At 34.2% G+C, this 22751-nt stretch overlaps 3 protein-coding genes across 5 annotated transcripts in view; 1 reads left to right on the forward strand and 2 right to left on the reverse strand.

The window, feature by feature from the left end:
- Positions 1 to 5125: 5125 nt before the first annotated feature.
- On the forward strand, positions 5126 to 7273 carry LOC124439184 (ubiquinone biosynthesis protein COQ4 homolog, mitochondrial-like). Its single transcript, XM_046989422.1, has 8 exons — positions 5126 to 5342; positions 5513 to 5668; positions 5758 to 5854; positions 5950 to 6052; positions 6134 to 6160; positions 6251 to 6345; positions 6558 to 6659; positions 6725 to 7273. The coding sequence occupies exons 1-8, from the start codon at positions 5255 to 5257 to the stop codon at positions 6903 to 6905; spliced, it is 849 nt and encodes a 282-aa protein (XP_046845378.1). The 5' UTR covers positions 5126 to 5254; the 3' UTR covers positions 6906 to 7273.
- Positions 7190 to 22751, reverse strand: part of LOC124439183 (alpha-tubulin N-acetyltransferase-like) — a 30955-nt gene continuing 15393 nt past the window's right edge. The window contains exons 1-11 of one of the 2 annotated variants that reach the window (XM_046989421.1): positions 12220 to 12719; positions 11735 to 11798; positions 11562 to 11653; positions 11183 to 11240; positions 10508 to 10621; positions 10281 to 10382; positions 9695 to 9740; positions 9511 to 9606; positions 8865 to 9081; positions 8034 to 8240; positions 7190 to 7502 (exon numbers count right to left, since the gene is read on the reverse strand). In XM_046989421.1, coding sequence (XP_046845377.1) covers positions 7268 to 7502; positions 8034 to 8240; positions 8865 to 9081; positions 9511 to 9606; positions 9695 to 9740; positions 10281 to 10382; positions 10508 to 10621; positions 11183 to 11240; positions 11562 to 11653; positions 11735 to 11798; positions 12220 to 12311 — 1323 coding nt within the window. In that variant the 5' untranslated portion in view covers positions 12312 to 12719 and the 3' untranslated portion in view covers positions 7190 to 7267. Of the gene's footprint in view, positions 7503 to 8033; positions 8241 to 8864; positions 9082 to 9510; positions 9607 to 9694; positions 9741 to 10280; positions 10383 to 10507; positions 10622 to 11182; positions 11241 to 11561; positions 11654 to 11734; positions 11799 to 12219; positions 12720 to 22751 lie in introns of those variants that run through there. The other variant, XM_046989420.1, reaches the window with a different exon arrangement.
- Positions 12775 to 20808, reverse strand: LOC124439181. Of its 2 annotated transcripts, XM_046989418.1 has the most exons (10): positions 19041 to 20808; positions 18403 to 18462; positions 17725 to 17778; positions 16307 to 16366; positions 15679 to 15826; positions 15278 to 15555; positions 14157 to 14414; positions 13883 to 13963; positions 13257 to 13481; positions 12775 to 13008 (listed from the first exon to the last, which is right to left on the reverse strand). In XM_046989418.1, exons 1-9 carry the CDS (start codon positions 20638 to 20640, stop codon positions 13282 to 13284), a joined length of 2739 nt encoding a protein of 912 aa, XP_046845374.1. In that variant the 5' UTR covers positions 20641 to 20808; the 3' UTR covers positions 12775 to 13008; positions 13257 to 13281. The 2 variants fall into 2 exon arrangements, with proteins under 2 accessions (XP_046845374.1, XP_046845373.1); XM_046989417.1 differs by having other exon boundaries at positions 12775 to 13481.

The raw sequence follows: 22751 nt of genomic DNA on the forward strand, positions 1-22751 counted from the left end.
TATGATACAGAAATTACAACAATAAAAAGGAAATAAGATAAATTAATGGAGAGCGTCCGAGCGTATTATAAACTAAATATTGTATTGAATTTAAAAACTTGAACATTGAGGTCAGGGTTAGTTTTGTTAATGTGGAGTGCTTCTTTGATTTTAAGGGAGAATGATGTGTCGGCAGTGTCGATGATTTTGAAGCAAGAGGGTGAATAGTTGGTTTTACATGAGTGAGATTTAAGAAGGTGTCGGTAGATATGAGAGTTTTTGTCTATTGTGGTATGTTCCCTGATTCTGGTGGATAAATGGCGGGAAGTTTCGCCAATGTATCGGGAATTACATCCCGCGCTATTGAATTCATATACCACCATAGATTTAATTGAATCAGGGATTGGGTGTTTTAATGAGAAAAGGTTTTTGATTTTGAATGATGTGAAAATTAGTCGAATTAGTAATTACTCACGACACACACAACGCAGACTTAAAAACATTATGAAACGCTTCTGTACAGGTATTGACATTAAAATAAAGTTAGTAAATCAGAACGGTTTGGTTATTTCGTTGCCAAAAAATCAAAAAAGGCCCACTGCTTACCTATTCAAAAAAGGTATGTTAATCAGCAATTAAATTTTCAAAAGTTAGCTACAACCGATGAAATGCTTTTGAATATACTTCAATTAATGAAAATATGGAGCTTTTAATGTTCTATTGAGATACGCAAATCATCCAAAAATTGCAGTGCCGTCATTGGCTATGTTGTTGTAATCTTATCTCAAGCCAAAATGTCATCTCGTCTCAAAATACTAACACCAAAGCATCCTACAACATAACATCCTATTCACCGTTCACAGCTAACAGACCAGCCAGTACGTTGAAATCTGCACAGTTGAGTTGAAGTTCAAAAAATAAAATGTCTTCGCCAATGGGTAATATTTTTGAATCGAAGAAAGAAAAGTTCATCAATATTTTTATATTTTCTTCTAACAGCAAGATGTAATTCTAATTATAGATAATGACAAAAATGAGGAGGCAATACGACAAGTGGATTCCCCAAACAGTGGGAAACATAACATAACGATGGACCACCAAATGTTCGAAAGATTTCGCTGTAAATAAAAATATCCTTTGAAGTCAATCTAATGCTTTATAAAATAGTTATATTCTATAATTTTACAGTGTTTGAAGAATTTTTGCGGAAAAATGGAGAAGTTTTGCCGACCGTACAACAAGCTCCACGTACCCAAGGTGCAGGTTTATATTGAAAATAAACGTTCGAAAAACCTCATTTTTCTTAGCCGATAAACAATTCTCTTCCATTTTAATTTTAGCTCCATCTATTAAGCATCAGGAGCCATTACATCAGCCCATGCATCAGCCCTCTACTCAGCCCTTGATTCAGCCATCGATTCAGCCCTCATATCAGCCAAATGAAAACCCATTTTTAAGAGGTAATTCATCTTTTATGGAAACTAACGCTAGAACTATTCAAATAAAATGAGTGCGAACACTTTTTACAGATGTGAGATGCTTTATTTGTGGGCAGCTTGGGCATAAAAAGTGGAGATGCCCACAAAACAACAAAAGAAAGCCACGGGGAAGAAGAGGGGGGCGAAAAAAGTCATTAATATATATTAATATGTATCAATTCAAAATGAATAAAAACTAAAATACTGTTGTCATCCAAATACGCATGTCGTTTGATTTACAAGTTAGACGCCTTTGTTTGCATTAGAACCGGAACCGCTACTTATTTACATATTACGCATTATAGATGATTTTCGATCATTCAAGTTTTTAGTATTACTTTAGGATTTTAGAGAAGTTTAAAAAAATGAAAAAATGCATGATGTTTAAAAGTTTTAAAGTCCTTCCATACGCTTTTCTAGTTAGAATAGTTTGCTTAACCCCACCAAGAATTAAGAAGTTATTACGTAAGATTATAGCCACGACAGTTATTTGCCATCCTCTATTACGCGAATTCGTATCGTCTAAATTTGTCGCTAATTTTCTACCATTTCTTCCTTGTGCACTCTCCAGATTTTGGATATGTTATAGACAATAAATATATCTACAATGTAGCCAAGTTTAAAAAAATTCTATCGTGTAGTTTTTTATTTATAGGCATTTGTTTGAAAAATACATGGATATAGGGAGTTAATTATATATATATGTTTCCATAATTTCGTAAAAGCATTATTGCCAATCACATTTAATATAAACGACAACTTTTTTGAAAATAGACATGTTTCGACATCTCATGATGCTATCTTCAGTATGAGTGAAATAATAAGTGGTACAAGGTTTATATAAAAGTAACATGATACAGAAATTACAACAATAAAAAGGAAATAAGATAAATTAATGAGGAGCGTCCGAACGTATTATAAACTAAATATTGTACTGAATTTAAAAACTTGAACATTGTGGTCAGGGTTAGTTTTGTTAATGTGGAGTGCCGCTTTGATTTTAAGGGTGAATGAGGTGTCGGCAGTGTCGATGATTTTGAAGCAAGAGGGTGAATAGTTGGTTTTACATGAGTGAGATTTAAGAAGGTGTCGGTAGATATGAGATTGTGGTATGTTCCCTGATTCTGGTGGATAAATGGCGCGAAGTTTCGCCAATGTATCGGGAATTACTTCCCGCGCAATTGAATTCATATACCACCATAGATTTAATTGAATCAGGGATTGGCTCTTTGAATGATGTGAAAATTAGTCGAATTAGGAATTCCTCAAGACACACACAACGCAGACTTAAAAACATTATGAAACGCTTCTGTACAGGTATTGACATTCGACTAATTTTCACATCATTCAAAATCAAAAACATTCTAAAAAAGTCGTTGTGTATATTAAATGTGCATTAGCAATAGTGCTTTTACGAAATTAAAGATAACAAATTGTCCTTAACAATTCATTCAAATAAACGAAAATTGGTACATACCGACATTTTTATAAAAGCAATGAAATTAAAAAATTCTGTAATGTATGAATGCTAATTGCAAATTAAAATAAAGTAAGTAAATCAAAACGGTTTGGTTATTTCGTTGGCAAAAAATCAAAAAAGGCCCACTGCTTACCTATTTAAAAAGGTATGTTAATCAGCAATGTAATTTTCAAAAGTAGCTACAACCGATGAAATGCTTTTGAATATACTTCAATTAATGAAAATAGGGAACTGTTAATGTTCTATTGAGATATGCAAATCATCCAAAAATTGCAGTGCCGTCATTGGCTATGTTGTTGTAATCTTATCTCAAGCCAAAATGTACTGAAGGTGCAGGTTTATATTGAAAATAAATGTTTGAAAAACCTCATTTTTCTTAGCCGATAAACAATTCTCTTCCATTTTAATTTTAGCTCCATCTATTGAGCATCAGGAGCCATCACATCAGACCTCTTCTCAGCCTCTGATTCAGCTCTCGATTCAGCCCTCGATTCACGCCAATGAAAACCCATTTTTAAGAGGTAATTCATCTTTTATAGAAACTAACGCTAGAACTATTCAAATAAAATGAGTGCGAACACTTTTTACAGATGTGAGATGCTTTATTTGTGGGCAGCTTGGCCACAAAAAGTGGAGATGCCCACAAAACAACAGAAGAAAGCCACGGGGAAGAAGAGGGTGGACGAAAAAAGTCATTAATATATATTAATGTTAATGAATTCAAAATGAATAAAAACTAACAATGCTGTTGTCATTAAAATACGCATGTCGTTTGATTTACAAGTTAGACGCCTTTGTTCGCAATAGAACCGGAACCGCTCCTTATTTACATATTACGCATTATAGATGATTTTCGATAATTCCAGTTTTTAGTATTACTTTAAGATCTTAGAGATGTTTAAAAAAATGGGAAAATTCATGATGTTTAAAAGTTTTATAGTCCTTCCATACTCTTTGTTAGTTAGAATAATTTGTTTAACTATTAATTATTTACTAATTACAGGAAGAGTATCAGAGCATATCTTAACACCATCCCCAACAATTAAGTCGTCTAAATTTGTCGCTAATTTTCTACTATTTCTTTTATGTGCACTCTCTAGATATTGGATATGTTACAGACAATAAAAATATATACAATGTAGGCAAGTTTAAAAAAATTCTACCATGTAGTTTTTTATTTATAAGCCTTTGTTTGAAAAATACATAGATATCGGAAGTTAATTATATAAGATTATATTACGCGCATTCGTGTCACCTAAGTTTGTCGATGATTTTCTACAACTTATTTTCTTGTGCACTCTCCAGATTTTGGATATATTTTAGACAATATAAATATATACAATATGCAAAAGTTTAAAAATTTCTAGTTTGTAGTTTTTTATTTATAGGGCTTTGTTTGTTAAAGAACAGGAATTCTTAACTTAATTATGCAAGATTATTTTACGCGCATTTGTGTCATCCGATTTTGTCCATGATTTTCCACAACTTATTTCTTGTGCACTCTCCAGATTTCGGATATATTTTAGACAATAAAAATATCTACAATATTTACAAAAACATTCTACCTTGTAGTTTTTTATTTATAGGCCTTTGTTTGAAAAATACATGGATTTTGGAAGTTAATTATATAAGATTATATTACGCGCATTTTGTCACCTAATTTCGTCGATGATTTTTTACAACTTATTTTTTTTGCACTCTCCAGATTTTGGATATGTTATAGACAATAAAAATGTCTACACAATGACCAAGTTTAAAAAATTCTACCGTGTAGTTTTTATTTATAGGCCTTTGTTTGCAAAATTACACGGATATAGGAAGTTAATTATATAAGATTATATTACGCGCATTCGTGTCATACGATTTTGTCGATAATTTTCTACACATTATTTTTTGGTGCACTCTCCTTATTTTGGATATATTTTAGACAATATAAATATCTAGAATATGGCCAAGTTTAAAAAAATTCTACCGTGTTGTTTTTAAATTATACGCTAAATAAGAGAAATTAAAAGTACACTGTATCATAAAGCTTAGTGTTTTCTTCAACTTCTTGCCTTTTATACTTTTTTGTGATGTTTAAGGAAAGTAAAATAGTAATAACTAGTTAAGAATTGTTTTTTTAATGTTGTATTTGATGGAAAACGTGTTTTAAAGACGATTTTTCAATTTATCATTTTGAATGATAAATTTTAGTTGAATGTGGTGATGAATGTTGTGATGAATGTTGTGTTGAGTGTGGTGCCCATTGTAGTGCCAATTTCACAGTAGTCTTTCTGTTGGAGGTGAAACAAAAACGATATTTTGAATATTAGAAATGATATTTTTGACTCGGATATCGAATCGTTTCACTTCCAAAAAGTCGTGCTGTGAGAGATTGTTGGCAAGGTCTTTGACTTCACTAGGTAATACTTACGCTCGTGCTGCAGTTGTGCTTATTATTGATCTAGAATGTAACTGCATTATGTAAGAGTTTACTGCATTAAATACAGAGTTTTACTTGACTGGAATAATTTTTGCATGTTGCTATTTTTATGAAAGTATTTGTACGTGACATAACGCTACGCTGTTTTAGAACTGACAAACTCACAAATAGAGGATGATTTCACAAGGCATGCGTATAAAGAATCTGGGATTTTGTATGAGCATCATATTCCAACTAGCCTTTTACAAAAGGGTTTGTTAGCTGTTGGTTCCGGTGTTGCTGCATTCTTTGATCCGACAAGGGATGGTTAGTAGTGCAGGTTTCTCCTATGGTATTCCTGTGAAGTGTCGTATTTTCATGCAATATCCAATTTAAATATGAATGTATTTGACTAGACATGATTGCTGTGTTGGGTGAAAGTACCGGATACTATGCTTTGAAAAAAATTCGAAGGCTAATGCAACTAGACAAGGAAGGCCAAAAGATCTTAAGGTTACTTGTGTGAATGCAGTTAAAACTATTGCATTAATAGTCATTCACCCTTACACAAATTTTATTGCATTTCACTGTTAGATTTCTTTCATTAGAGAAAGGCCAAGAATAACTTCAGCTACCATTAATGTGCCTGCATTGCGAGAACTTCCCGAAGGCACATTTGGAAAAGAATACACAAACTTTCTAGATAGAAATGTAAGGATGATAATTATAATAACCAGTTAATGATTTGATTTTGTTCTAATGTGTTATATTGTCAATTTCCTTTTACTTCAGAAAGTTACTCCTGATAGCCGACTTCCGGTAAAGAAGATCATTTTCTATTTTTCCTGTTTTCCTTGAAATGCATTTACCCTAGTTAAATGTTTAACAGAAGAATATCATCTTTATTAGGTAAGATTTATTGATGATCCCGAACTGGCATATGTCATGCAAAGATATCGAGAGGTTCATGACTTCAACCATGCTCTTCTCGGCATGCCTACCAAGTAAGAAATACAGTACAAAACACTGTGAAGATTAACATTTTCAAATCTGTAGTTGGCAAAACTTTGAAAGGGCTTGCAACTTAGTTATTTTGTTGTATAGTTGCTATGGTATTGTAATTTTACTTGTTCAACAACACTGTTACAATGTTGGATGCAAATTTCAGCATGATCAAAATGAGAAAGAAGGATTTGGGTTTTCATTTTTTCTGCAGCATAGTTGGTGAAATAACTGTAAAATGGTTTGAAATGGTTCAAACTCGCCTTCCTATGTGCACATTTGGATCATTGCTTGCACCGCTGAGGCTCAAGCGCAGGTAAAAATTGTTAGCATTCAAATCATGTGTAACTAGAAGACAATTTCTCCTTGTGTGTTTCTTAGCCAACAAGAGAGATTGGTGAACACTTATATACCATGGGCTCTGTATGCAGGGTATCGTGCAAGGTTTCTCATGAACTTGTATGTGGAAAAATATTTTGAAGAACCCATAGATCTGCTAAGGAAAAGACTTAATATTGTCTCCCCTCCAATTGCAACCAAACGTACAAAGAAGCAGATGTAATTTACAAAATAACAGTAACTTATATATCTGCACATAATTCTTTAGCTCTATAGTTCACGGCTTTTTTAGCTGTCTAGACCACCTGCTAACTCTGAATACTTTGTATCTAACAAACAGAAGGTCATTCCCACAAAAAATAACTGGAAAGAAACTTTATATTAGTGTTCTGTCTGTCTTCCCTGTTGTCCTAAGGGGATTAAAGTCACAGTAAAAATTGGAGGAATCAAAGCTGCTTCAAGTCTTTAAAATTTTGCATCACATTTGGACATGAAAACCTTCAGCAATTCTAATAAAGTCTTGAAGAATATCTAAGACTGTTTTACTGAATGTAAATGGTTAAGTGTTATATACATATACATTACTCAAAATGGCAATGTCCTGGCCTTATCTAGTTTAGTCCGTCTTGGACTCGTCTCAACACGTGGTATGCCAAATATATTCCATGAAGAACATTGGTTGGACAAATTTACATCATGACGTGTGTTAACAACAGACGAAATTGTGTAATTTCCTGTAGAAGATAAACCATATGGCCTTGCGACACTTCCATCATTAAAAGTCGAAAGTCTTCCTTTTATTGGATCTTTAGTTGAAAATCTTGAAGAAAAGTTCAGAATAAGTATTGCAAAACTATGATTGATGTGGTATAAGTTAGAATTTCGTACTAGGCTTGCGCAATCGTTGCAATGCAAATATAAGTTGATAACTTAATACTTCACCTATAAGTGGATCTGCACAATGTTAGCTCATGCGCAGCTGCTCTTTACTGTTTGTTACAGTCACAGTACGTATGTGTTCCAACTTTTATTACGTCACAATATGTATCAAACTTTTATTACGTCACAATATGTATCAAACTTTTATGACGTCACATTATGTAAGAAAACTTTTATTAAGGCACAGTATGTAATAAAACTTTTATTACGTCACATTGTGTAATCAAACTTTTCTTACGTCACATTATGTAAAAAAACTTGTATTACGGCACAGTATGTAATCAAACTTTTATTACGTCACATTGTGTAATCAAACTTTTCTTACGTCACAAAGTGTAATCAAAGTTGTATTACGTCATAGTATGTAATAAATCTTTCATGACGTCAAAGTATGTAATCAAACTTTTATTACCTATTATTGTGGTGCATACCAACTGCAAGAGGGTTATCGTCTGAGCATGCATGAAGCGACCTTGTGCCAGCTGATACAGTATTCCGTTGCCACTTCTGATTCGGTGTCGATTCGCGCCTATTTTGCATAGCTACGTCTGCTGAATTATGTCGACTGTAAAGACTTGCTTGAGCAGCGAGTCCTCGACCATTATATCCGGAATTTAGCCTGTAAAAGTTCACGTCGATGAAATCGTTATCTTTGTTGCATTACAACTGTTTATTTATAAAAAAATTTATTTATGTCCTCGCGAAAGCGAAAGCATATTTCCCGAACGGTCCTATTTAAGAAATCTTTTAGGAATGAATTGGTGTAAAAACATGATTCCTTGCGTACTATACTGTATCGTCTTCAATAGGATTTTGTAATCTTATATGCTTTAGCTATGTTCATGTCGTCAATTAAATGATTTTTGAAAATTGAGTTGCAATAAACCCCAGTGCTATGCCTTTGCAGTAAAAAAAGAATTTCAAAGGAACTCATTTTTACATATCACGCATGCGCATGTGAAGATGAAACCCTTCCCCCCTCTCTTAATTCTCGATCTTCCAACGGCCCAGGTACCTAATATGGACTACATCTACATCAGTGCTGTTTAGTACATACGTTATATTAACCAATATATAATATATATTGGTTAATATAACGTATGTGCAATTTCTCAGTACGTATATATACTTTTTTTTATTTTTGACGATCTGTTCCTGGAACACTTAGCAAACGACCAGAAAAAAATTACGTAAATGCTAAATTGTTTTATATTAAAAGGTTTATTGATCGTTAATAACTAACCTATTGCCTTTAATATCATCCGACCCCATAAGGAGCGTGGACTGCTCTCTGCCAAACGTTGGTCGAGTAATTGATGGCAGCCCAGACAAAGGTGTTTCAGAAATTTCTGAATCGTTATTGCCGTTCACATCCATTATCTGCGCTTTTTCAGAGCTTCCCTTAGCGCTAAGATTTTGTTCGCGCTGTGACGTTGACGGCCAGTTATTGCTGGCTAATCCTAAAATACAGGATTACTTATGCATAAAATATAGATAACAAAAAAGGAATATAATGTCCATCTTACGGAGATAAAAGTTTTGTTACCTAATAACCCTAGTACAGTTTAAGGACCACAAAGGATGTCTAAAAGGTTGAGCGACGTAATGTAAAGTTGTGGTACGTCGTGTAAAGTTTTGCTATGGGACGTAAAGTTGGGCTATGTGATGTAATGAATTGCTACGTGGTGTAAAGTTGAGCGACATCGTGTAAAGTTAGGCGACGTCGTGTAAAGTTGGGCGACGTTGTGTAAAGTTGGGCGACATCGTGTAAAGTTGGGCGACGTCGTGTAAAGTTGGGCGACATCGTGTAAAATTGGGCTACGTGGTGTAAAGTTGAGTTATGTTGATAAAAGATAATGCAGTTTAAACCGTTTTCAACTAAAACTCACTAGAAGTACGTCGATGATGATGGACAGGAGAACGATCTTTTTTTACTTCACTTCCAAATTTCAACCTTTGACTTCTCCTGGGTACAAAACCAACAGCTGAAATATGAAAACAAAAACACGATAAATTCCCGTAAAAATTAAAAATTCATTCATAATACAGTCTAGAAATGGCCTTGAAACGTACCGCTCATGTCGCGAAAAAACTGATCAAAAACCAAAAACTTGTTCGGCTGTAAAAGCAGCAATATGTTGGCTTTTAATGATCAGAGAAAAAGGAATATTGACGATCAAGATTACTGGAACACCTCTCGTGCTTTCAGTACAATGAGATGGCTTACATTGCATTGGTCAGCGGCTGTTTACATGTTCCCGGCTAGCCGAGATTCAGTGAGGTGTGCAATGATTTCGAGGGATTGAAAGGGACCAAAACTTCAAGGTTAAAAATTACAACTGTTCCTTAAGCGCCATAAGTCATCCCTGTTGTAATTATCAAATAAGGCCAACTTGGTTGTTTTAACTTTAAATGTTTTGCTTCGTTATTAAACCAAAATATCATGAAATTGCTCGAGAAGATTTATTTGATGATAAAAATTAAATCGTTTCCATTTGCCAAAATCATTTAAAGCTTCGCTAAATCCAGGCTACCCGGGCTCATGTAATCAGCACCCTAATCTCATCAAAAAGCGAAATTATGTTTTATCACAATAATGTAATAGAGCAAGTTTTTACAAGAAAGTCACATTTCTTAAATGTCTTCGCACATAGCTTACCTGAGATATGGCATTGTAAAGACCATAATGTTTCTTCAAGAAGGAAAGAAACTTGTGCGAAGGACGATCAATCGCCACATGAAATGGTTGAAGATTATGAATCTGAGAATTCGTAATGAAAGAAAAGTTAAAAATACTCCAGTGATTTACAAAACTTCCCTAGACTGAAAATCACGACAGGTCAATCGGAAATCCGTATTAAAAATTCTTTATAGCATTTATTCCACCTTCAACATGTGTTCAAACAACATCTTTCCACAGCCGTTTCTTTGTTTTGTATGATGCACATAAAAATCCATCACGCAGAGCGGCACAACTTCGTGCTGAACGCCATGCATGTCCTACGAGGAAAGAGACTTTTGCATGCGACTGTGTGTAAACATGTGCAGCGTATTGACTTCTTCCCACACAACATTTTGCCGGGAAAGAATAAAGTATATGGGGTATACGTGGAGAAGAATAGCTTTTAACTATCACTGGGATGAATTAAATACATAACTTTATGGAGGAAACGTGTTTTTAGATGTAGTTTGTCCAAGTTGGTGTAGTCTTGATAAGAATTGTTTATTTTGAGTGATGTTTCAACAACCATAGTGGTAATCATCTTTGGAGTCACGTGACCAGTAAATGTCAGGTTTGAGGTATTAGTCATATGGTTGACCAAAATGCTATTCCTCACTTGACTCTGAAGATGATTACCTATTAAGGATGTGGAATTTTCAGTCAACATCAACAACAGTAGACCTTCCCTGGACTCAAATAGCCTTGATAGTCTACACCTACAAACATGTAATTATACTCCCGGTTCAAACCATTTACTTTGCAGAGGAAAGTTTGTCTACCAGGTTCATGGAAAAGAAAACTATATACTTGTTAGAACACTGTAGGAAAAACAAACATACCAACAAGAAAAGATTTTTTCGGCCAACTTTAATAATGCCAATAACTGTACCTTGGCCTCTTCAAAAATAAGCGTTGTTAAAGCAAATACTCATGTAAGAACTTATATATTTATGGCAATCACATTAATGTATAACTAAAAATTGTGTCTTTAACTAAAAATTGTGAAAGAGCAGACAGTTAATATTGAATCAGAGGTGTTGGATGGACAATAAAAGTGGGGAATACCAATTTGGCATGAGTAACATGTTTCATATTATTGTAAAATGCAAGACCTGTCATTTTCCAATATTTTTTGGGAAATGAGGTATTGTCCCTCTAAGATATTACCCACCCTCCCCCCATTTCAGATGCCCTTGTCTTGAATTGCCAAGTACTCACTTGTTACTAGCAGCATCTTTGAGAATATAAAGTTCATGATCTGAATACTTGAGCTTCGATGCAGTTGTGATGATAGTATGCAATCCTTGTGCCTACGTAAATGATTGGAAATATGGGTAAAATTGCATATATGATGTGCTAGGTCATTTAGTAACTTACTTCGATATTCTTACCTTGCTCGATGCGGCACCAAGAGCATCAATGATTTTATGTAAATGTTGATTGAGCAACTTTGCACTAGAGCAAATCACATTAAGTACCATGGTGAGATAATTTAATTTTGTTGAGCGAACTCCCCTTTGCTGCCAATACAACATCCTCTCATGAAACTTGGCTAACTTTGGACCTCTTGAACAATAAACTTTATAAAAGGGCTTGTTATTTTTTTCCACAGTACAGGGGAACAATGGAACCTGACACAACCTGGTTTTTGCCATGTTTGTAGTGTTTTGTAGCTATACACAGTATGCCGTTTCCTTGCTGTCATATCAATACGAAATAGGATTTAACGACAAACAAAAAACTTAATGGTATAGCCTGTAGCCAGCACTTTTAACGCCTATGTTATCAAGCTATGCAAATAATCAGTAACTGTGAAAACAAAAGCAAATTCTGAAATTTCCACGTTACGCAAGTGAAGTATGAAATAGAAACTTACTCTCTCGCATGTTTTCCAAACGTGCACATTTTGCTGTCGACAAAGGTGATTGGATTTGGCAAAATTTTGTTGACATCAAACTCAAATTCCATTCACACACTATGAATATTCTAAACCAACCCACCAATTACCATAAAGGCATAAGATGACAGCATTTTATAACACAAGAGAGAGCAAGTCGGATACATTCATTCTGTCTCTACGGATTTGGTAAGGTTGAAGAACAGTTCTAGTGAAGTATTGAATTATTTTTTGGGTTTCCGCTGCAGCGCTTCTGCATGATTAAGTTCAGTGGGCTACACAGCATTCTCCAGTTTTCATGCGAAAAGCTTAAAATTTGTGTACCTTGCAACAAAGATAAGCGTTTCGATCATATATTGTCTTTACATTTTGAAAAGATTGTAGTGCCAAGATACGTACGATCACCTACGATAACATTCCGTTGTGTTCCGAACGTCTGACCTTGAAATCTTAAATGACGTCATTTTCTAACTCTCAAATTTCAATAAGTAAGAGATGAAAAAACACAGTTTTGCGAGTCGTTCCTTAGTCTACTAAATTTGATAGACTTTATTTCATACAGCAATTAACACACATATTTTCATACCTGTTTCATACTTAATTGCTTACATTTAAAATGCGCGGGAATAGAAATAAGTAAACAAATTATTACAAATTGTTCGTAATTCACGATAAGACTAACGTTTCACGAGAAAAAACGACGTAAGGCACAGCTGACATCAACTTACCTTACACAATGTATGCATAAACTGACGTGTTTTAATCTCGCTATAAAATAAGTATGGTATAGTGTTTATCCTGCTCACATTCAACAGTAGCAGTTTTTTAAAAAAATTTCTGATTACAGAGATAGTGAAACAGTTTACTTTACCGCTGTTTCTTGGACAAAAAAGTGTTTCAAACATGGAGTTCACAGACTTTTAGTAATCAGTGCCATTCGAAAATTCTTACAGTTCGCCATACACTACTGCACTAGGTGCATATTCAAGAGCTTTACTACTGTATTCAAGACCTACGTATTTAAACATGTTTATTATACCATCATAAGCGATCGGCAATTGTGTAGAATTTACAGTCAACCAGTAGATCGTACATCATGCCAACAGAAGAGTTGTTCATTGCTTCCCATCGAGAAATGACAGCTTCAGCAGGATTATCCGCCGACCTTATCTTGATCATACCGATGTCCAATTTTTTCAAATCTATGTCCCTGTGACTGGCGAGAATTTCCCAATCTTGCACTGTGTATGAAAAAAAAGGTGTATCGCGTACATTTAATTAATTGATACAATATATTTTAAAGTAAATGGTTTGAGCCCGGGAGTATCGTTACATGTCTGTAAATGTAGATCGTCCAGGTTGGTATAGTCCTGAGAAGGACTGTTTTTGTTGTTGTTGACTGACGTTTCGACAACCTTAGCGGTAGTCTTCTTCAGAGTCAAAAGAGGAAAATGATGATGATGAAGATGACTACCGCTAAGGTTTGACTCTGAAGATGACTACCGCTAAGTTTGTCGAAAGGTCAGTTACCAATAACAAAAACAGTCCTTCTCAGGACTATACCAACCTGGACGAACTACATTTACAAACATGTAACAATATATTTTATTATCATTGAAATTCGAAGTATGATGGAACTCACAAGATAAATGTTCAGTCACTTCCTTTCTAACGCCATAGTTCATGTTCTCAGTTTTCACGTTATCATCGCATTTCACAGGACCTGCAGGAAGTTCAAAAACAAAAATCATTTATCACAATATCAACGTAATGTACACCAAATATTCTTTTGCTGGAAGTTGAACGTAACCTACACTGAAAGCAGATTTATTTAACTTACCCTAATTCAAACCAATGGAATCAATTCATTTATTCAAATGGTTACAATACTAGTTTAACACACGTAGGCTACCAACCTGTGCTGCCAACAGGAAATTTATTTCTCATCCAAAGAGCAACATCCCTCGTCTGATCTTCTCTTCGAAGTTCCCGAAAGAGAAATCTTATTTTCTTATCTTTCAATTTATCCATGAAATCAGTACTGTCGACCACGTAACATCGCACCTCCAAGATTTTTGTCGCAATTTCTGAGAGAACATCAACACTAACTTGGTTCAATTGATTTATCAACTCAGCTTTTAATTTTCCCCGTATCTCCTTCACGAACCTCAGAGCTTAATTAAGATGGAGACTAAATTAGGATATCTTAAGATAAACCAAATTGAAATATTGATTTAACATTTACACCTTAACGTAGCCAGCCTGTTGATTTCCTATGGTAATATAAATTCTCATGGATAACCATTATTCATCTTTTTATAAATCTATTCTTCTCACAGCTAGTAAACACAAAAATATTTGAAAACAAGCGGGAGTAAAAAGTCGAGCTGGCTACGTTACTGCATTTACACCTTACACAATAATACATTTAAAGCAAAACAAACTTTAAAGTTTACCTCCAAAGCAAAGCAAAGCAAAGCAAACTTTAAAGTTTACCTCCAACCTTACTTTTGGACATGGAAGTAAAACGAGCTGGACATGAAAGTAAAACGAGTAAAACGAGTAAAACGAGTAAAAAGTCGAGCTGGCTACGTTATTGCATTTACACCTTACACAATAATACATTTAAAGCAAAACAAACTTTAAAGTTTACCTCCAAAGCAAAGCAAAGCAAAACAAACTTTAAAGTTTACCTCCAAAGCAAAGCAAAGCAAAGCAAACTTTAAAGTTTACCTCCAACCTTACTTTTGGACATGAAAGTAAAACGTGTCAGACCAAACCTCAAGAGCTTGGAGTTATTATTCGAAAACTAATCCTTGCAGGTGAGGAGTGGCGTTGCTATCCCACAAATTTAGTCCTGCTATGTAAATTTTAATGTGTTAACTTACTGTGAATAAAACAGATGGGAAAAGAACAATAATGATCTGAAGTTTACATAGCATAGACAAAATGTGTGGGCTGGCTGTTTGATGCAACTGCTCAACCACCATGCTTTGCTTTGAAAAATTAGACAACCACTCATTCCAACTTCACTTACCGGTTCTTTTCTCGTTTTCATTTAATTGCATGTCACGGATTCCATCAACGGTGTTTTGCGGAACTTGATCAGGTAGTTTAACATCCAACACCCTTTCTATCTCATGAACTAAACCTCCCTGCTTACACTCTTTCAATGCTAGGAGCAGTGCTTTTACATTGGCATGTTGTCCATCACTATCAAACCAAGTTTTCAACACATATCGTGTGGGGTTGTCAGAGAATTTTTCAGCAATCGTATCTTCTCCACCTTCTGGCAACTTTAGTACTTTGTATAGGCTTGAAAAACAAGCAATTTTAGATTCTAGTTCGAAAATGCACCAACATAATCATTAGTGCATGACAAAATAAACATCATACAGTGAAATGTTAGGTTAAAACCTTAAGTTTTTTTACAATTACCTTCTCCAGTCATTCTTTAATATCTCATGTTCTTTGTTTAAACGTTCTTCTACCTTTCTTCGAACATGATTTGGTAGTTCAGAGTAAGTTGTTTCTAGGTTACACACGGTTGATAACTGGTGTATCAAGCCAACCGCAGACTCTGTATCTATAAATGGAAACATAAAGGGGACAATACAGAGGTAATGTCCAGTGGCGGATCTAGGGTACGTCAAAATAAATTATCGCAGCACATTTTGGCATAAAGCCTCTTGGAGTCAAATCAATTGGTGAATTCTATATAAATTCAAAGCCAATAGTGTTTTTCTGAATGCACATTGAATTTAATATTATTTTGACGAACGCTGGATTTGCTAAAAATCATGTCAAAAACGAATGAGCTTTATAGTGGAGGAGAAAGTCTTCGAAAGCTCACCCTACAGCCCTCAACGTCGGTTCCTAAAGGCTATTTTTGCAGGATTGAAGAATGTTGATTATCGAGTTATTTATAATAATACAATTATTACCAAAAATTTATACCTGAAAATTGTGCACTACATCATATTAATTATCTTATATAGAGTACATAAAATGTCAGTTAGCAAGTTCTCCACGATTCATCTGTTTGCGCTGTTTTGTGATGACCTACCGGATGTCTCCAAATTGATAAAAGTAGTGGCCAATGTGCTAGTATTTGAAGACGAGGTTTCTAAATTCAAGAAAACAATAGGAAATTTTACCAATTGAACACAAATAAACAGAATAGAGACATAATCAGTTTGGAAACTGACTTAGTGTACGGTAGAGCATCAGTTTTACTTCGTGTATATATAATTTAATACTTCATACAACTGATCGTTGCAAAATTTAAATATGCTATCAAGTTGGACGCAATTTAACTAATCTGTGGTATTCTTACAAAGTTTGTTTTATATGGATTTGTAAGTCAATGAGAACATTTGAATTTAGAAAATTGATATTATTACAGGAAGGAGATTGTCCACACTTGCTTAGCAAGCAAAAAAAGTTTTTAAGCTTTCAAAAAATCTATTTTAATGAGTAATAATGACATACCACGCTGAAAAATCTTGTTTACTGTTTCAATTTTTAAAATTATAACTATACGAACAATATATGAAGGTGTTGGGCTATAGAGACCTAATAAAAACCTCGACAGACTTAATGTAGGAAACTTGTTAGGTTTGTAAAACAGAACTGTCTGCATGTTTTCAGTAAAGAATAATTATTGTAGCTATTATTTGCGACACATAAAATTTAATTATAAATGAAGCATATTTCCTTATTAAGACTCAGATACAAGAAATTTTAACGCTAGTATTTATTATAACTAATATACATATAATGGGTAACTGGTTATATTCATTTTTATGTACACATTTGTACTATTCCATCCAAATAATTTGTTTAAGTAAAGAACAGTCAATGTTTATCAAATGTTGTTTTAAAGTAAACAATCTGGACGATCAACAATTACAAAAATGTTGTTTTATTAATCGTTGGCATATAAATATTGTAAGAGTTAACTCATTTGTGCGTTACCTCTAATGTATTCTATGCATTATATTATAGTTGGTTTTTTACAAGTTTTTTGTAACTTGGTTAAATTTCTTGTATTATAGTTAGGAATTTCATTGTTTGTTTCAAAGTTTTTCCGGTAAATTTTGAAAAGGCATACAATTGTTTTAAATTCTTCATATTTTTTGTGTTCCGTTTTTATCGGTATTGAGATATAAGAGTCTTATGTGTTGTAAACTAGCTTTAACGAATACTTACTTATTAGGTGTCTTATTTTTGTAACTATCCCTGAGTACTTTACACGTAAAACTCAGTAACACGCGTGTTCTACAAAAACACAGCAATAGCCTCGTAGCCTACTTTACAATGGTTAAGGTTAGGGTTTGGATTTTGCGTATTTGTAGTGCTCTGAACTCACATGTTGTACGTAAAACTAAATTAAATCAATTAATCATAACCTATTAAAATTCTCCTCAATTTAGTGGTGTCGAGCTTTTTTTTTTAAACGAAAACGAAAGTGGACTGGTATACCTTGTTTTGTATCATCTTGATGGCGATTGTTCTCTCCTGTAGCATCGCTGCTTTCTGTAGAGTGTATCAAAAAAGTAAACAGTTCTAAAAAGGCTCAAAATTTTGCCATAGCGTTTGAGTAATGCAAGCTTTATGTTGACCATTTTCATTTTATTGCATTTAAGGTTCATTGCATTAAACAGAATTCATGTTATTCATCACTGCTTTAACATTCAAAGGAACTTTTTAATTTGTTCCTTATTAAGTGTGCCATAGAGGCGCGTCGGAAGGAACATAAAAAGAGAGGGGGTATATTTTAAAAATTATGAGTACCGATGTCTGCAACATGTTGTCTAATAGTCGCCATTTAGAATTTTAGCAACACCGGTCGTTTAATTGCGAACATAATAAACTAATGAAAAAAAAACTGCAAAAGAATTCTACGTGTTTCTTTATAGTCGACTCACTGCACTGTTAATATGTGTGTTTTATTGTCAAAATAGACTATTAGTAAACACTCTCCTAGGTAGTAAATTTCCTATCTCAAAGCAAAGTGGGGGGGCACATCCCCCTTATGAGAAAAGTGGGGGTTAGCCCCCTGCTTCCCCACTTCCGACGTCCCTGGTCTCAAAAAACATAAAATGTCAGATAGCAAGCTCTCCAAGATTCAGTTGTTTGCAATGTTATGCGATGACTTACCAGATGGCTTTGAATTGATTAAAGCAGTGGACGATGTGTTGGCATTTGAAGACAGGTTTTCTGACAAATTATAAATAAAATAACAGAAATTTTACCACTAGAACAAAAGAAACAGAACAGCATCTTACAACTATGCAGTTTAAAATTGAGTTAGTATAGGGTATAGCATAAACATCAGTTTTACTTCATGCCAATGTAATTTAATTCTTTGTATCAAAAATATCCTGATATTTAAAATGCCATGAGTGCAATACTGTAACGTCATTGGAAATGATCTTCAATTACACTTAAAAATTTTTTTCGTTGATTAAACATAAATAATTTATTCTAATGTCAAGAATTTCTTTCTGTATGCTTGCATGCTGTAAGGCGGTAAGATTAAGTAAGTGATCTTTTGCAGGTAACAAAAATTATTTTGGCTTTTTGCTAAAGCCAATAGGAAGCCTTATAGTTACAACATTAAATGACCAGTAAGTTTTTTAATCAAAAAAGTTTTTACAGAGGTCATAGACATCGTTTTTAAAATTTAATGTGAAAAATTGAGTTCAAGCTCTAATACTTTTATGAACTGAATATGGTTGATGCAATGTTAGAATAGGTTAATAAACATGATATTGAAATCGACCAATCACTCAAACCTTTTTCAACACCTGGAACCGAGTCTAAATCTGTCTTCAATTCCATGTTCTTCCACTTCAACGTCTTGTCCACGTCTTCGCACCTATGGTTTCCTATAATAAAACGAGCTACACCGTTTTTTCTAGACACTAATGCCACGTTTTCGCCAGCATGCTGAACGATGCGTAATGAAGCGTCAAAAATTTCCGAGTCATATCCTCTGTTTATCAGGATTATAGGCAACATAAATTCTTCGGTTTGAACAGAATAAGTCTCAATCACCAGCTCTGAGTTGTCAAAAAAAAAACCTATGACACTGTTGGTGACGGGAGTATAAATGACTTGATTGTATGAATGGATTTCGTCTTTGTGTGGTTGAAATTTCTTTTTTTTAACAAATTTTCCGTCCATCGTACTAATGATAATTCGGTAAGTTTTGGGTGATTTATAAGTCAAAATGACTATGTTGTCGTCGGAGGAAATGGACAAATATTTCATTTCATCATCAATTGGTTTACGTTTACCCTTTGCTACAAATGGCGTATTAAGGTTGCCTTTACTGTCACACACATGCATGACGTAGTTTTGATTCTTCTTGACAGCAATGATAATATTGCCATTTGGTGCTACAGCAAGAAAAATCTTACTAAATTGTATTTCTTCAGGAAAGGACAAGGAACATTTTTGAACAATTTTGTCTTCCAAACAAAGCAACAATGTATAATCGCTATGTGATTTGTCTTTGCAACCCAAAAGTAGATATACTACGCCATTTTCATCAACGTTCATGCATTTTACTTGCCTATTTTGAACATCTGACCTTTGAAACGTACACCAGGTTTCAAACACTTCGGTTTTGTTGTTAAATTTTTGGAGTTCATTTCCATCAAATATTAGTAATTCTCCTTCTTTGTTTACGACCATTTCCTCATTAAAGAGGTCAGTATTCTTAGTAAAGTGAGCTGAGTACCAAGGTAATGAGGTAGTCATGTTTTCTTCAATCTTCTTGTAATAGAAAGGATGAATCAGCTGCCCTTTATATTGAATCTGGGGCCATTCCAAAACAGGCATTCTTTTGTTTGTGTGATTAAAGATGAAATTGGCCAACGCCACGTTGATATCTATTATTTTGTGAAGGTCTTTAGTCCCCATGTAGTTGTGAGATTTGGCTTTTTTTCCCGCGACAATCAAGGAGTTTAAATCTTTTAGACAAAACATGAAATATCTTGCTGCTTGCCCGCAGTTATCTAAGCGTTCAAGAATAGCGCTTGCAATACGTATCTTGCTTGCTTTTATTTTCTCTTCAGTGCTCGACGAGTCAATTTCAAACGTCTCTTTCGCTTTCTCTCCAGCTAATTTAAAACGCATTCGACATGATTGAGATAAGTTTATTGTTGGTACTTGTGTCGATGACGATGTTTCACTTTCAGTCGACTCTTGCATGCATTTAAGCTCTTTTACTCCTTCTTCAAAGTGAATGAAACTGTCACGAAGATCATTTACCAATCCATCGTATATTATCTTTAATTTATTGATAAATGCATCCAAAAAATGCATTCCATTTTGGCCTTCCCCGACATCCACAACTATGCTTAAAGCTGATTTTATTATTGCTTTCATCACGAAGTTACGCTCAAAGAGAAGCTAAATGTACCAAAAGAATATAACGTCTTTTTAAAGCTACTAAAGCATATGAAGATGAACACCAAAGTTAAACCAAAAATTCGCACATACGTGGCAAGAAACGAACTTTCGAAAGTTATGAACTGAGTCACCAGACAAAGGCGTCACGCAAGTGTTGTTCTATAATGGAATTTGCATTGCAAATACATAAAAATCATTCATTCTTGCTGTAGTCATTGTATCGATCTAAAATACTTTTCGTCCAAATATTTAGCAGTCATAATTTTTGCTCGCCATAAGAGCATAATATCTGAACAATATGATAATGATATGGAGTTAAAATTTTAAAAATAGACAATGATGTACTAGAAATGCTTTAAAATGTTAAAATATTATATAAATAGTATGGTGCACGCAAGCAACAATTGTTATGTTTCACACCCACGACCTTGGCAAACTAACATTTTATCGGGAAATACATTATAAATACATTTATAAACCCGAGTAAGAATATACGCATTAAAGCTACGAAAGTTATGAAAAGTGACCGGTGAAGTTTATTTAAGAAAAACAGTTGAAAGTGAACTGACTTAGTCACGATCAGAAAATGGCGTAAAGCAGGTGTAGCTTTGCACTGAAATTGCATTGCAAAGACCTACAAATATTTATGGCTCTATATAGTCTGACAGGCACGTCAATGCGTTAATCTAATTGTTCAAATGTTTATCAGTCATGTAATTTTAAATTACTAAGAACATCAATATAGCCAGGGACGCCGGAACTGGGGGGCGAGGGGGGCAACGGCCCCCCTTGCCTTTCTGGAGATTGGCAGGGGGGCAAAAGTGCCCTACAGGTTGAAAATTTATTGTTTTTAATCCAAGATAAAGACTACTTAACCGTTGTGGGATATTGCATTCTTTTTAGCTTAGCAATGAAATTGTCGTAACTATGTTAGTTTTCCTTTAATATTTCTTTGTTTTAAGTACGTTTTGTAAGTTCTTTATTTGTTTAGTTAGTTCTTTTTTGTTGCTACGCGCGAGAACTTAAAACGCAATGAAAGAGTGAGTACTGCTAATGACGTAAAGGAAAGCTCGACTTATGTAATTACCGATAGTATAAATAACATGTAAATAATTAACTCTAATAGATAGCGTAAGATTACTCAGGTGATGTACTTGTAGATTGTTTGGCTTGTAAAATAGAAGGTTCAAAACGAAGAGTGTTAGTGAACCAGCTGAGGAGCGAATTCCTCGACAACCGTGAAACGTCATTTTTTAAATGTAAACAACTAAAAATCACAATACCTTTGCAAATTCCTTTCATTATTATTAAATTCAAAAAAAGAACCAGGAAAATGACGTATAGCAAAGATATTATTAATAGTAAACATCTGCTGGCATAAATGGCTCAGTCACCTAAACACTGATGACTTTGAAAGGGATATTTTTTGCATCTTATCGCTTTTTCTGCAATGCCAAGAGCAGAAAGATATAAAAAAGATTCAGCAAAAGCATTAGCGAAAGCAGCTGCTAAACTGGGTCAATCTAAAATAACATCGCTGTTTGAAAAAGGAAACACAGGTCATGATTTTGATTCTGCTTCAACAAGCGGAATTGACACTCTTATATCTGTCAACACTTAAAAAGCCTCAGACTGTGAGTCACAAAAATGGTCCAAACCGAAAAGTCTGATTGGTGAAACAGAAAAGATATACATGAAAACGACATGGGTAAAACATGAGAAAGACTTTACAAGTGAAGACAAGGAAAGTAGTGTGAAGCATGGTCGATATTTCCAAGGTCATTGGTTACGAAATTATGAGTGGCTAGTGTGCAATCGAGAAAAAAATAAGGCTTTTTGCGAAATTTGTTCTACTCACTTTAAGATAAAGGGAGTGTTTGGCAGTTATGAAATTGGATTTGATAACTGGAAAAAAGGCCGTGAGAAATTCAACGAACATGAAAACAGTTACGATCATAAAGAAGCTTGTGCTACATCAGACAAAGGGCAATTGTCTTTTAGCATAGCCTGCGTTCGCTTGCTCTTGAAACGCAACAGTTAAGGCGGAAAAGGTTAATTTCACATCTTCAAACCAAGGTATAGCGATT

This window comes from Xenia sp. Carnegie-2017, unplaced genomic scaffold (genome assembly GCF_021976095.1).
Source record: "Xenia sp. Carnegie-2017 unplaced genomic scaffold, XeniaSp_v1 HiC_scaffold_19, whole genome shotgun sequence".
Lineage (NCBI taxonomy): Eukaryota > Metazoa > Cnidaria > Anthozoa > Malacalcyonacea > Xeniidae > Xenia > Xenia sp. Carnegie-2017.